The 15,161-nt window shown below is 36.8% G+C and overlaps 1 protein-coding gene across 1 annotated transcript in view; it reads right to left on the reverse strand.

The window, feature by feature from the left end:
• The window catches only part of b4galnt4a (beta-1,4-N-acetyl-galactosaminyl transferase 4a), a 136,855-nt gene that overhangs the window by 26,198 nt on the left and 95,496 nt on the right, over nucleotides 1-15,161 (reverse strand). Inside the window, exon 7 of the mRNA XM_055031872.1 lies at nucleotides 8,411-8,478. Coding sequence (XP_054887847.1) covers nucleotides 8,411-8,478 — 68 coding nt within the window. The remainder of the gene's footprint in view (nucleotides 1-8,410; nucleotides 8,479-15,161) is intronic.

Here is a 15,161-nt window from a genome sequence, read left to right on the forward strand (position 1 = left end):
AAAGCTTGTTCTCAGCAAAAACGTTTCTCTCAACTCCATTAATGATACTAGAGTCTGGAGCTGCCCGGAGGAGGACAAAAAGCTTTTTTCCCTTCACACTCTCTCCTCCCTTTTTTTCCTCCATTTCCCATGCATTTCTCTAATCCATCAGAGAGCGATCCCAACGCTCTTCCCTGCAGCCTCAATAAATCCTCTTTCTTCCATTTTCTCCATCCGGCTTTGTCATCCCCTGCTCTCTCGCACTGTTCTTCTGTGTCAAGTCGGCCATTTCTTTCCCGCACTTCTCACATGGTCTACCTTTTCTGACTTGACCACATCCAATTCCCTTTCATGTAAGCATTTCATGTTAATGTTGAAGAATTACTGATCTAAGTTATTTTTTCTTTGCTTTTATTTCTATCCTTTTCCATGCATCATTCTTATTTTCTGCCCCAAAATTGTGAATTGGGGAGAAGAGTTTATGTTCACTTTTCTTTGCTTGTCCAGTATTACAACATTTTAAAAAGTTCTTGCTTTTCTCAATGCAACACCAGGCAGCCAAGCTTCACACTGTTTGTTTTCAGTCCCCTCTGTCCTAACGCCCCTGGATAAAATTCAGTTCAAGCTGTTGTCTTCAGGAGTCCCCTAATTACTACAAAGAGTACATCAGTGTTCAATGTATTAGAAAAAAATTGTGAACAAGCAGCATCATAAAGACCAAAAAGAACATCAAGCAGAACAGAAATAAAGTACAAAAAATACATAGGAGAAATAGACAAATGGTCCACCACAACTCTATAGAAATCCCCACGGGCCGAACTTGAAAATTGAAAGTTATGCCGGTAAAACTTAGCTTTTGTCAACAACTCAGAGGCGGAAGTCAGGGTTCAGTGCAACGCATGTAATGTCCATCTAAATAACAAAACACACATTAACGACGCTTCGAGGCAGGTACATTTTCCTCAAGGGATTTTAATAATCGAGACATTCGAATCATTCGAGGAATCGTTTCAGCCCTATCTATAATACATTATAATTTGTTATTGTAAAGTGATGAAATGTGAAGTATTAATGCGTTTTGAAAGGTACTTTAGTTATATTTTCAGGATAAGCAAGAAACATAAATTTTTTTGTTTGTTTTTGCATTCATTTATTTTTCAAAGGAAGAGTATCCATACTGTAGGTCTTACATGTCTCTGCTTTGTTTTCTTACTTAACTTCTTAGATGTTTGGCTGAGCATATCATGTAATTTACTTCTCAGTAAATTGAGCGCTCCTAAGAAGAGATGCAAATGGCATCATGGAGGAGCATTGTTGTGATGATGTGCTGAAAGTGGAGAGTTGGAAAGATAGGAGCTTCTTAAATAGATAGAGGACATTTTCAAGGTGTCAAATTGCCATGTAACATTTAACATATACAGCATTTTTATAACAGCTTAAGGTAACATAGTTACTTGACTGTGTTACAAAACGACACTATGTCCCTTTTAAACAAGCTGTTTATGTCACAATCATTTTTTTCCCCCTAAATGTTGTAATCTGTTGGAGAAATTGTGATATTATTAATCAATTATTTGTTATTCTCATTGATCTTTATAATGTATCTTTAATTGATGCTTTCCTTAAAGTTAATCTCATTATAGAATTAAGAATGTTTCTTGTATTGTTGATTTACTCTGATTCTTTTCTCAGAAGGCCTCACTGACAGAGAGCAGAAACAAAATCTTCCTGCAGGTTTACCTCTTGGTGAAGAGCTCTGCTTCGGTTGAGTTGCTGGCCTCCAATAAAAATCATTGCTAAGATCACTACATATTTTATTCATCTTTGTGCCTGGAAGGACATTATCTAGTACAGAATGATTGTGTGTTAGTTAGTGAATAACATTTGACGCTGTAGCTGTTTGCCCCCTCCCTTTAGAGCTACAGTGTCCTTGTGATTAGGGATCCTAGAAACAATAAAATAGAGGAGCAGACAAAATGCTTCAGAGCGGTAGGAGATTGTAACTGAAGCACATCTCTGTCCGTTCTCCTCGCGAGTGAAAAAGAATCTAACTCTTTTGTCTTTTCTGTCTTTGTTAATGTATGTTTAACAGGTGTTAACCCTAACATAATCCAAATGCATAATCCTAATTTTAGTCCCGGTCAGAGCTTCTCATCTCTTCATACCCACTCATATTGCCATCATAATTCTGACTGTTCACAGAACTGAATGGTTCAAATGGGTTTAAGCTCCTGGAAATAATTTATAGTGATGTACTTATAGTTTCAGACAGAAACAGTGTGGGAGAAGATAGAAACCTGATTACTGTCTGACCTGTGCATGCCTGTCCGATTGTAACAGGGTTATAAATGTCAGACTGTCACTTTTAGAAAGTGACAATTTGACATTTACAGAGACAATGACTGTGATTCTTGCATGATTTTTGCCCCCCAGACTGCTGATGCTAGAAAGCTGTGCTGGTTCAGCTCGGAGCATCTGACAAGTGCAATTTGCCTTGTTGCTGTGATAAGATTCCCAAAGAAAGTATATTACATACAAGTTGAGATTCAAATACTTAGCAAAAGGAAATCCAGTGCTGTGCACATGTGGTCTTTTAAAGTAATAGTCGTTTGTCTGCAAGAGTCTCTAGCTGTTAATCTTGTCTTACTGCAGACCAATAAAAATATCCTGAATATTTACTTGATCCCCTTCAAAAAGGCTTATGTATCCATTCCCAAGCCACTCACAACATAATTTCTGCTCTGCGTCAGACTAACCTGACCTCCTGTCATCATTACTGTCTCTAATCACGTTTGGCTGCAACCGGCACAGTGTTGCAGTTTGGTTACACTGAGGCATTACTGCCAATCAGATGTCTGCTGTGAAATCATGGTTTTTCACAACTCCAAAGATGTGCATTTAAACCCCAAAGGCTTTCCGATTAGACATAAGTCACACTTCAACACAGATGCTCGCACACACACATACACACAGTCAACAATAAGTATACTTGCAGGCTCCCATCACTCAAACAAACAGATGGGCTGAAAGCCTTAGGGAAGAAATAAAGGACATAGGAGTCATTCCAGCTTGCTGACAAAAAAAAAAAAAGAAGCTTTATTCTAAGATCTAAGAATCTTGTGTGGGAAGAAGTTAACACTCAGAGTGGTACTCATACTCAAATGCAATCAAGGAACTGTATGCACACAGAGACAAACACACACACACACCAAAGTGGATCCAATCAGATAGTGCAGGTGCTGAGAGCAGGTGCAGCGTTCAGCTTGTCTCCCTGCTAAATATGGATGCCTATGATGTCAGCTGGAAAAACACTATTCTTTCCTTTTGCTCTTCACCCCCTATAATGGCCAGGAGTTTTAAAGTGATTCAATTATAGATACGGAGATCCCACAGTGAAATAACTGGACATTCTCCACAAGGCTTCCCTCACTGTTGCCTAGAAAGGAGCAAAAGTGATAACTAGGAAAAGGAAAAATAACCCCACATATTCCCTATAAGTCTGCACATAAAATGAAGAGCTTGCATCACATTTAAAAAGCTGGAAAGGATTGGAAGTGAACATCATCCTCTGCACTCTGTGAGATGAAATACCAAAAAACATTTTAAGTAGCTTATATAATAAATCTTCTTGCTAATTGCTGGATAAGATAAAGTGACGTTTTAGTGTGTATTAAAATGGACATACAGAGCCAGTGGGAAGTTTACTCACATTCAGCCTGTGCACAGATATATTCATTTAGGGCTTTTAAAGACAATTTGAACTGTTTTTTTTTAGGGTAGACTAATCAAGCAAATTTAACAGAAAAATTTCTTGATTTTTGAATTGGGTGCACAAGTCAAAATTTATTGTAAAGTATGTAAGCTCTGATATAAACACAGAACCTTAAAACATTTTGAATGTCCTTCAGCAATCTGCAAAGAACGCACACTTGTGGATGGGTGTTCTCCTCTTCTCTTAGTAGAAACTGGTTGCATGATTTTGGGCGATAGCCACACAATATGTTGAATAGAAGTCAACGTCATCATTTCAATGTAGCAATATTGCAATGACAAAATAATGTTTGTATGCAGTGTTTGGTACAATATTATATGAGTCTATGCTGTGTATAGCAAATTGCCATCTAAATAGATTCTATCCCAAACCTTCATGCTCACCCTTTATCTTTTAAGTTACAAGGTCTACTATGTCATAAAAATAAGATATACCAATTCTAATAACGCATATCCGAGGTGAGTGTATGTACATTTCTCATCAGTTGGCATTTGTACTCCTGAAATTTACATTTTTAGGAGCACAATCACTTGTTCTCCTATATAAACTTTTAACTGAACTATTTTTGAACCATGACTCCTGTTGCCATGTTATGAAGCAATGTCATGAAGGATGTACTGCTCATTAGTTTTTCATGTTGTTCAAACAATTTTACTCTCACAGTAATCTTCCACTTCTTGTCAATCAAATCACAGCTTTAGCTGTTCTGGAACTTCTATGATACGTCACATCAAGCGCAACTCCGGACCAGCTCAGTATGCAGCTCGGAGCGTTTGAGTTTGTAGAACCTAAACAAACGTCAATCTCCCAGTGTTGTCTACACAGCCAGAGGCGCTGTTAGCTGTTTCGGAAAGAGGAGATACGGTTGATGGGGGTTATCTGGGTTCCTCACCTGACAACATTACTGTCACTCATCAGGTTGCTGTGACAGCACCTAGCAGGCACTGCCAACCTATCACGTCACAGATATGAGCACAGGCGGTGACAAAACGGTGCAGTTTGAAAGTGATGCATTTATAAAAGTCATCACCGGAGAAGTTTACTGGCTTCAAAAACAAACAGCTTTTTAATGTTTTTGTTTTAGATTCCGGTCAGTATATTTCTCTCGAAACTCGTATGCCAAGGAATGGAGCGTTATAACCTTCAGAATGAGTGTCATTAACATTTCATTATCCAGTGAAGTGACTTTTCTATTAAAAAATCCATTAATAATTTTAATGATAATTTGAAAAATATGAATAATTTAAAAAATGTAGCTGTTACAAGAAGTCGGCTGCAGTGATTGAAGCATCTGATTAGAATAACAGCTTGTCTCCTTGTGGAGGAATTTAAGTCCAGCTGGAATGGGACACCAGGAAAAAAAAAAAAAAAAACATCCTGCAGGGATCCCTCTGGTATGGGAAGCCTGCAGGGTCTCCCAGGAGGAGCCTGGAAACAGAGAAATGTCTTTCTCCACACTAATGTGTGAACAGTGACATAAAAATAAAGAAACCGCTTCAAATATTTAGTGAATTGTATCTAACTAAAGATTTGAATTGGGACTAATACATGAAAATGAGGTAAGACTTGTCCTACCCATTGTTGCCTATAATTTAATACGTTTATCAGATTATTATTATTCTCAAAAATCAGGGGAATGTTTTCTCATAAATCTTCACATACATTCAATTTTTTTAACATAAAGAAGTCAAGTAATGGATATATACTTTTGTGCAAACAGGATAACCTTAATGGAGGTTGACTGATTGGAGAAATGTGTGCAAGTACCTTCTATCCATTAAATGTAATGTTGAAAATGTAGATTCAGTGCAGAGACAGCACCATTACCCTCTTCACAGACACACACACTCTAATAGTGTGAGTCATTACCTCCAGGTGGTGACGGCCACCAGATCTCACTAACATGCGTATCGAACTTAATCTCCTGTCCTTTCCGTCTATTAAAACAGCCACGTAGAAAAAAAAATCCATGCTCCACAAGGATGACACAACTAACATGATAAAAGTAGACGACAGCTTCTGCTCATTAATGAACATCACGTGTAGAGAATGTATAGCAGCACAATCACACAGGAAGATTTACCGCCCCCAATTTTCCTCTCAGTCTTTTGGTTATGGGTGGGAATCCAAAATTCAGATTCCATTTTTTAAATAATCCTAAATCTAGTTAGTAGAAAAAGAGGGAGGTGGATACCGTAGGTGAAAATATATGCTTTAGTAATTAGCGAACGCAGGTGGAAAAGTCTTTGAATTTGGGTACAACAGCTTATTTGGATATTCTGTATGTATTTGGACAATTTAGACCGAAGAAACAATGAGCAGGTCTTTCAGCAGCCATCGTTTGTTTTTTTTTAGAAGATGACTGTGTGAGAAGTTTTGACATTATTCATAGCTTTATTTTTCTTGTTTTTAGTGTTTTTGGTTTTACTTGTCTCTGTGCTGTCTTTGTTTCATTGTTGCCTTCAGTTTTGGACAGGATAAATTGTCCATGGGAGTTTATAAAGTATTTTATCTCAATGCCCTAAAAGACTGGGATGCGAGTGGTGTATCCCTGGACTTATTTTAAATTCATGGTAAGTTATTGATTCAATTCATTCAGTTGCTCATCTACAACACACACCTGCTTTACAGAAAGTATTCACTCTTCCAAGTACATGAATACAGTACACTTCTTAATTTCTTCATTTTATTGCCAGATCCTTATTTGTTTGTCAATGTTGTAACCATTTATTCAGCGGAACTTGTGCAATATAAATTATATTTTTGATTTGTTTGATAGACTGTTGTCACTTTTTGCAACCAAATACATGCTTATTGTGAGTCGGCACTCTGCATTTTTTTGGCTTTCTTGGGTTTTATTTCCTTTTTAAATATATTAATTTACTGTGCATAACTCCTTCCTACATTTGGTTTCATCCATATTTTTGGTCATTCATATCTTCGAAGACCGTGCCTTTATTTCATTTTATCCAGATAGGGCTCAGTATGGTAATAACTATGCACAGTGTGAGCGCTGTTTGAAATTGTAGATTTGATTAAGGCTTTGTGAAGAACAGAACCGGGGAGTCTGTAAATAGCCTCAAACAGCCATAAACCTATTCTCTAGTAGCAAATTATACCAAAGCCTCATGCGGATAAGGGCTACCTGCACCCTTGTAACTAATAATTTTCACCATGGTTTCCTACTACAAAATAGCTTGTCATATTCTAGGAAGATCAACATCATTACAGGTTGGGCAATTGTTTCTTTATATATTCGATTTACAAATTTCTGAGATTACCAGATAATACAATGTGAGTAATCACTTATTATTTTGGCTGCGAACAGCCTGACATGCATTATTTTCTGATCACATCTTCCTTTGTTCTGTTGTTCTAAGTTGCTGATTTTAATTATATCCCATCTAGATTAATTCAGAGCGTTTTCTTTAACAATTAACCCAAACATTTGTCATTTTAGGTTTATTCCTTTACAAAGCAAAGCAAATAAATTTAGCTTATTTAGCTTTCTCAACATAGCGTCAACTTTTCTTGGTTTGTTATGTCCTCTTTAGTTTCTCTCAAGTCAGCTGTAATAAAACAGGGGAGAGCTGTGTGTTCAAGTTTTTCGCCAGTCTCTTTCATTCTCTATTTGTAGTCCAGTCTTTGGTCCTCTCCATGGCTGGGCCGAACAATAGTCAGTTTATTGCTGATTAGACAATCTAAAACAGGCATCTGCCTAATTGTTTTTGGCAGACTTGTTTTATTATTTTGGCTGTCCTGTCAGCTATTAGCAGAAGTTTGGCTAATATGCTAATACTTCAAACTGGAAAACAGTTAAAGTGAAAATAGAGGCAATTCTGTATGTTGAGCTCAGGGAAGGCAGGCTTTGCTTCCTGGAGGAAGGATAAACACAGTAGACTATTAATTATTCTGACTTCAGGTGTTCTACCTCTTCCTGAACTTTCTGTGTTTTTATCAAAACTGGCCCACAGTGGGCTGTTTTCTTTGCCAGCCTAAGTAGATGCATCACCTGTGCAGGTACAATTTGACAAACTCTGCTGGCTCTATTTCAGTATTTGCATGCCAGTCTGTGATCTAGGTATGTGAATTTGATTGTCAGATACATCTGGATTCATTAGCAATAAAATTCTGGAATGTATTTGATGGATTGAAATTTTTGAAAAACATGATTTTGCATCTGTCCAGTGGTTAAAGCACAAGTTTGTGCCTTAGAAGAAGTTTTAATTCGAGTTAAAATTAGCTAGAATCATCCTGTGCTGTAGAATAGCTTCTTCAATAACATTCTACGTATTATTTTAAAATTGATGCTGTTGTAAACGTTTCTGGATGGTTCTGAATAACACCCCATCTGGTGTATCAGATTACATGTGCACAGAAGAGGCCTGATTTCAAGCCTTCAGTGGACACTTGAGCCACCCATTTACTCATGTATGTGGGCAGTAAAAGCCTTTACAGGCAACAAACTTGACTTGTCTAAAAGAAAAAGCAGACTGAATGAAAACAGATTATCTTTGGAACAGAGTGCTAGAGAGACTCTACAAAGCTCTTCTAGGAGATGCACCAGTGCAGAACTGTATTCATAGCCACTTTTGGTCTCTGTACTGGAGATAAATAAATGTGCTACTAGGATATGTGGGAGTTGTCACAGGTACTCACTGCACAGATTTGGAGGATTGGGACCTGAACTTGGTGAACTCGCCTGGAGCAGTCCACTCTGTACCCAGCTGCAACAAACAGGAGAGAGAACAAAGGTCAGAGTGTGAGGGAAAAAGAAGGAGGGAGAAAGCAGGGTTTTAAAACAGCATTAAAATGTTAGAGAGTAGTTTGCAAAGGTGTAAAAGAACCTCTAAAGATAAAAAATAAATAGCACTGTGCTCTTTTAAGTAGATATTTTGTTGTTTAAAGTTGCTAACTCTGACAGGGTTAGAGTGAGGCATTTTATTAGGAGATTGAAGATATTTTAACAAGTAATATTTCCAGATTTCCATTGGAGTGGTAAGTCACTGACCAAACTCAGAGTCTTCCTGTCTTCATTTCTAAACAAAGTGATCTTGAAGTTTTCCATTCATTGTACCTGGAAAGTTCAAAGTCGGAAGTGTTTGTATTTTTCTTCATTTAGCAAATTCTAAGCAGCTGAATAATCAATTCAAGAAGGAATTCAACTGATTTTTTTATGCATGTTTACATTCTAACACTGTGTTTAACATCATAAATTCTACATAGAAATTTTGACTCTTGCCAGCATCATGTGGACTTTCTTTTTCCTCTGTGTCAAACGGAGGGTTTTTCCTTTTTCCTGGTTAAATGAAGGTATAATATGTTTTGTTAGTTTGGATAACATTTCAATTTGGAAATTACATTGCATGTGCACAAACTGTTGACAAAATAGCAAAAACAAAAATAACCCTAACTCACTGACTAATCTGTAGGGACAGAAATATTACAATGTGACAGTTTCAACTGGTGAGAGCTACATGCCAGCTGAATTGGTATAAAAAATATGTTTCAAAGAGATAAAGTGGAATTTGAGTCCAAAACTATGCAACCAGAAACTTAAACATGAAGGACAAATCTCCAAAAAAAGATACAACCTGATGTAATTGCAATGCCAATGTTGAAGCCTTTTTAGGTTCACAGCAGAATTGAAAACAAGACTGTAAGAGGGTTAGGGTTAGGTTGCTCCTTTACTTTCGACATCTTGCAAAACTCAGGAATATCTGTGAAAACATGATAAGACCCAAAATATCAAGAGGAGTTAATTAGGAGAAAATTTCTGAAACAAGCTTGTATACAAAAACTAATGGATATAAAAAATGAGAAGATGAGGAAGAGGAACTCCCTGCCAATACTGACTCTTAAGAAGCGAGCTCATCAGAGTAGCTGAGAATCCCTTCATGGCCCTGGAGTCAAATCAGTGCCCATTCATTTCCTCAGCAAGCCAACACAACTAATTAGGGCCCCTGCCACTGCTGATCCATAATGGAAGAATACAGCTAAGATCACAGCGGGCATGTTTTCAATTGTTTGAGCTGGACACACTTCTATGTCTAAAACTGGCCAAAAGGACAATGTGGCCGGCAGTGGGGACAGATCACAGCAGCCTCTCAGATTGTAAATAGCTGCTTATCCTCGAGCTGAGCTCCACTGAGAATTAACAGAGAAGCACACAGAGTGAGTCACACCTACAACTCGCTGGCGTTAATACAGCGGCATGTTTCAGTGTGTTTTGCTAGCATGGGAATAGAGTCGCCACGGAACCCCAAAAAAAAAAAAACAGACATCAGCGCCTGTCCAGAACTAACCAGGCCCCTTGCGGTTTTTAAAGCCTCTGAGACTGTCTCTGAGGCAGCTGGCTGGAGAGAAGGCAGATACAATACATTAGTGTGCTTTCAGTCAAAACCCTGCGGCGTGCTGCTGCTGCTGGTGCTGCTGCTGCTGGTGGTGCTGCTGCTGCTGCTTTGGCACATTTCAATACCAACAGTGGTCAAAAATATTCCAGTCTGAACACAAAGGCAGAAAAAGGGGCAGGACATTAAAGTCACTGTATGAGATCACTTGAAATATAAAATTTAGAAAATGTTCAGTTATAATGTTTGTGTCAGTGATGGAAAAATCTTTTTTCAAACACATTTTCAAATTTATATTGCCAGTAAGAGTTGCAATTTAATGTATCTTGAAGTAGATCTTCTTTATTTTTTTCACCTATTTATACATAGGAGGTTGAAGAAGAAAACAATGAGGGGTATTGTGACGGTTTGGCTAAAATATCTTGAAAAGCAGTCCTTATTCCCACAGTCTAACAATTTCAAGAACAGATGGGGAAAAAAAAGTCACTGACATTTGTTAGTCTGGAAAGAGCTACAAAGTAATTCCCAACTTTTTCATACTACAAGAACCAAAGTGAGTGAGGTCTGTGTTCAACAGCAAAGTGACTGAGCAAAACTAGAATCAATCGAAGAGTCCCAAAAAAAGTAACTTATGAGCAAGCAGGTACAAAGAAAAATGAAATTAAAAACGCACAAAGGATCATCTCACATGTGCCAAAAACCTCTTGAGATGAAAAATAGATTTAGAAATATATTTTATGGTGAGACAAGACATAAATATCTGTGTGTGACAATAAAGCATGTACGTATATCTTTATTTTGTACATGACAGTTATTCTAGATTGACCATCTTTGCAGTAAATATATTTAGCTTGGCTTGTATCACTCAAACTATAAAAATATAGTCCTTGTTTGGAGCAAGTGAGCAGAATATATTAAGCTCAAGTTTTTTTTATTTTTTTTATTTTTTTTATTTTGTGATTCTTCCTCAGTCTGGGGTTTTGAAGGTTTAACCATGATGACATTCCCGTTATGCAAGCTCTGAACAAAACTGTCTTTCTTGCACATACACTACATAAAGGTCAAGTCAGTGTGTGGTGGTGACTGCCTAATGAAAGCATCGCTTCAGCACTCACATCTGTAGGGATGAAAGCAAAAGGGCGCAGTTTAATTTTAGTACTTTCATAAACAGTCTGACAAAACTTCCAAAAATGTTCATGCACTTCTTTGGATGAGGTTTTTTTTTTTTTTTTTTTTTTTTGGACCAAATGTCAACAGAAAATAATAATATTAAGCTAAAGCTTGGCATGTGTGTCAAATTTGAACTACTTTTAGAGACAGCTTAATAAACTAGTTTCACAGATTAAATAAAAGATCAACAGCTTAGCTTTTATCTGCAATACTCAACTTTGCAAAAGTTAGGACAACACTTCTTCTCATCAATATTTCACAAGTGAATCTTTGAAAAATCCTCTCAATACAATCTCTCTTTAATTATCCATAGTTTTGGGTCATATGTTATGTGATGCTCTTCTCTGTTTGCTTCACAGTACAAGTTTTCCAGAAGATTTAGGTCTAGAGAACAAAACTGACACTGATGTCTGATTTAATCTCTGGCTAACTGTGTCTTTGCTGATTTGGTTGATTTGGTCACCCTGGTGAGAGACCCAATACAGTTTTGCAGCAGATGCCACATTTTTTGGGATCAAAATGCTCTGATAATAGAAAGTATGAATCTTAATAGGAACTATTTAGGGTTCTTACAAATGTCTTGCTAACTTAGCAGTGCACAGTAGATGTTTTGCCCTATATTCCTCCTTTGTCTCACTTACTTATTTATTCATAAAAGCTCAATGTTACTTTCATCTAACTCAAGCCAAATTAAGCTACATTAAATTCCCAGGAGGATCAAAGTTCATCATTCATCTTTGTGATTTCAGGACAGAAGAGAGATTGTATAGGCAGGCTTCCCAAAGCGCCGTTTGTTGTGCTACTTTTTGTTTATAATCCCCCTGCAGTGGGCTTTGGAGATTTTGATACGTTTTTTAATGTCATGCATGCTGTGGGTGGTCGAAAATCCTTGCAAGTCTGCTAAAGAAACAAAACCTGCTCTACTTGTTAAATTGCTTTTATGTCAGAGCATGAAGTCTGAAGTTTAGACTATTTTGTGATTCCCTCCATTAAGCTAACATTTTCATTTCTTTCAGGAAATCATCCAGCAGACACCTTAAGCAGAACGCAGGCCCGTAATCCATCACAACTGTCTTCTTGTCTGTTTTTATTGTAGTCAAAGTTACATTACCAATAGTTGGTCATATTATTCTAATTCAAATGGAATGTGGTGGCCACAATAATTCAGGAAGAATACAAGCAGAAACAGAAAAAAAAAGCTCACGGTGATGGATTGTTCATTTTATGGATGTTAAAAGTTTTAATCTTTTGAGCATCTATTGTTTTCCCCAACAATGTTTTTCTTGTAGGGATAAAAAGATAATGTGGGAGCTTCAACATTCCTAATGCAGATTTCCTTAAAGATACAAAAGAAACCTCTGAGCAATGACGATAAGCATGAAACTAAAATGGTGGATCTGAGGTGAAAGAGTAGAGAAACTGTTGTTTTCAAGAACAATTTGCCCTATGAAAGTATTTCATTGAGCTATGAAACTCTGTAAACGTAAACAAACACAGTTTGGAGAGAGAGTGTCTTCTTATTTTGCTTTAATATGCAGCCCTAAGCTAAGACTGAAACATGCGTTCAATGTCACTGAATATTCTGAGCGACTTTTTATATGTACTGTTTTATCCTATTTTGTTGAAGTGAAGACTCCAACAACACTTGAAGTACTGGGAAACAACTTCATCAGGGTCATTGCAAATCATCAAACAATTTGTGTTCAAACAAAAAAAAAAAAAAAAAAGAAAGCATAATACAGAAAAAAATTAAAAGGAGCCAATCCCACATTCACAAACAAATTTAATACACCTTGGGAGTCGAAATTGCGCCTGAAACTTTTGTAACTATACTATTTTGATCATATCTCAATGACCCAGTTTACTATGTCGTTTTCTGACAGAATTTAGCAAGACAGATAATATTTCATAGAAATATTAAATACTTCCAGGATATGCTCAGAAACTGGTCTGCATAAGCACATAAACAAAAATGTTTTTTTCAACACCATCCAACCAATGCAGTGCTGCCCCTGTGGTGAGAGGCTAAAGGAAATCGATCAATCACAGCCTATTCCCTGATAAACCAAGAGACAGGAGCCAGATCACATAACTGGCATCATGAAGAAAATCCAGTCTTAAATACGTAACCGGTATAGCAGCAGTGCAATACATGTCAGATTTAACACGAGCAAGTAACACAGTGTCATACAAAGCGGTTTTCAGAACCATTCACACAGATCTAAAGATTGGAACCTCTTGCCTGAAGCACCGAAAGAAGATAGAACAAGATAGTGTGACCATTTCAGCAAACTCTTCCAACAGTACAGGCAGACTGGACAGACCGCAATGTGAGATTATCAAATACAAAGCTGGACAATAAAGCTGCCATAAATTTCTGCGTAATGGCACGGCCTCAGACTGTCCTTTTCGACTGACTCAATTGATTTCTATTTCCTGTCAAGAAACAACAGAAATGTACTTTCACTTATCCCCTCAATAATTTGTGCAGCCAACTGCTAAGCACCAATAAAACATTGTGAAGGTTGTAGTGATAAATGTCTTGCGTTCAACTGGAAGTGGAGTCGTTTCATCACTGAAAGGTGAACAAACATAATAGACTGTTTCATCCTTTACTTACAATACAGGTGAAAATAAATTCTGAGGCATACGCTGCATTACAAACACAGGCATAACATGCACAGAAAAGCCTATTCAGCCACTGAATCACTGTGATAGCTTTTCACATGTACTAAAAATCTTTTCATTTCACTTGAGCCTGGTCTTAATCTGTGTAAAGCTCTGTAGGATCTAGCTACACATTATGACTAATGTAAAGCTTTATCACATCTCCGTTCATTTGAGTGTGAACAGATAACGTCTGAAAATAGTTACATAGAGTCTTCTCATATGCAGAACTCGGTTCCAAAGATCTGGCCATGATGCACTTACAGGTAGTCTTAAGAAAAAAACAAGAATAACATTCCTTTGAGTGACAATGCACAGTCTCTTTTATTTCTGTGATTAAATTCAAATCCATCGTAACCATGAGTTAAATTCAGCTTTTCCTGCTTGTGTTTAGGAGCCCCACTGGGAGATCAGTCATCTTCGCCAGACGATACGTAAGCTCAATACAAAATGCTGACAGAGGTCTCCATGGAAACGTCACGGAAACGCTTCAGCTCCCCATCTTTTCGCCCTGTCACAGATAAATATCTCATAGCAGCACATTCCATTTATAGCAAGTTCAGCATCGAGGATGGCACGGCTGTGACAACTGAAATAGAGGACACTATGGTTGCAATAAATCCTGTATATATATATATATATATATATATATATATATATATATATATATATATATATATATATATATATATATATATATATATATATATATATATATATATATATATATATATATATATATATATATATCCTTGTGTATCTATTGATCGGTCAATAGATAGATGCACAAACGCACAGTTATGTGCATACTTTTACATACCTGAGCAGGATTTTTTTTATTAGGTTGGCACTAAACTTGCCTTTTTAAAAAGTGAATCTCCTCTTTCCAAGTGTGTTAATGTTCAAAGACACAACTTAAGAATGTGCATGAAGCTATTGTTTCAAAAAACATTGCCTCTCCATGTTTGGTTTTATTACTATCATTAGGCTTTAGGATAATATATATCAAGTCGAGTTTATCTGTGTAGCACATTACGGGAACAAGGCAGTTCGAAGTATTTTATATCATATTCAAAGTGTTTTATATCATGAAAACACACAGTCACTAAATGTGAAACATTACACAATTAGTGTGTAATTGTGTAATTACACACTAATTGTAATTAGTAATATATATATAGTAATTTATATATATAGTATAGTAATATATATAGTAATAGTAA

This window comes from Poeciliopsis prolifica, unplaced genomic scaffold (genome assembly GCF_027474105.1).
Source record: "Poeciliopsis prolifica strain line A6 unplaced genomic scaffold, Auburn_PproV2 SCAFFOLD001, whole genome shotgun sequence".
NCBI classification, from domain to species: Eukaryota; Metazoa; Chordata; class Actinopteri; order Cyprinodontiformes; family Poeciliidae; genus Poeciliopsis; species Poeciliopsis prolifica.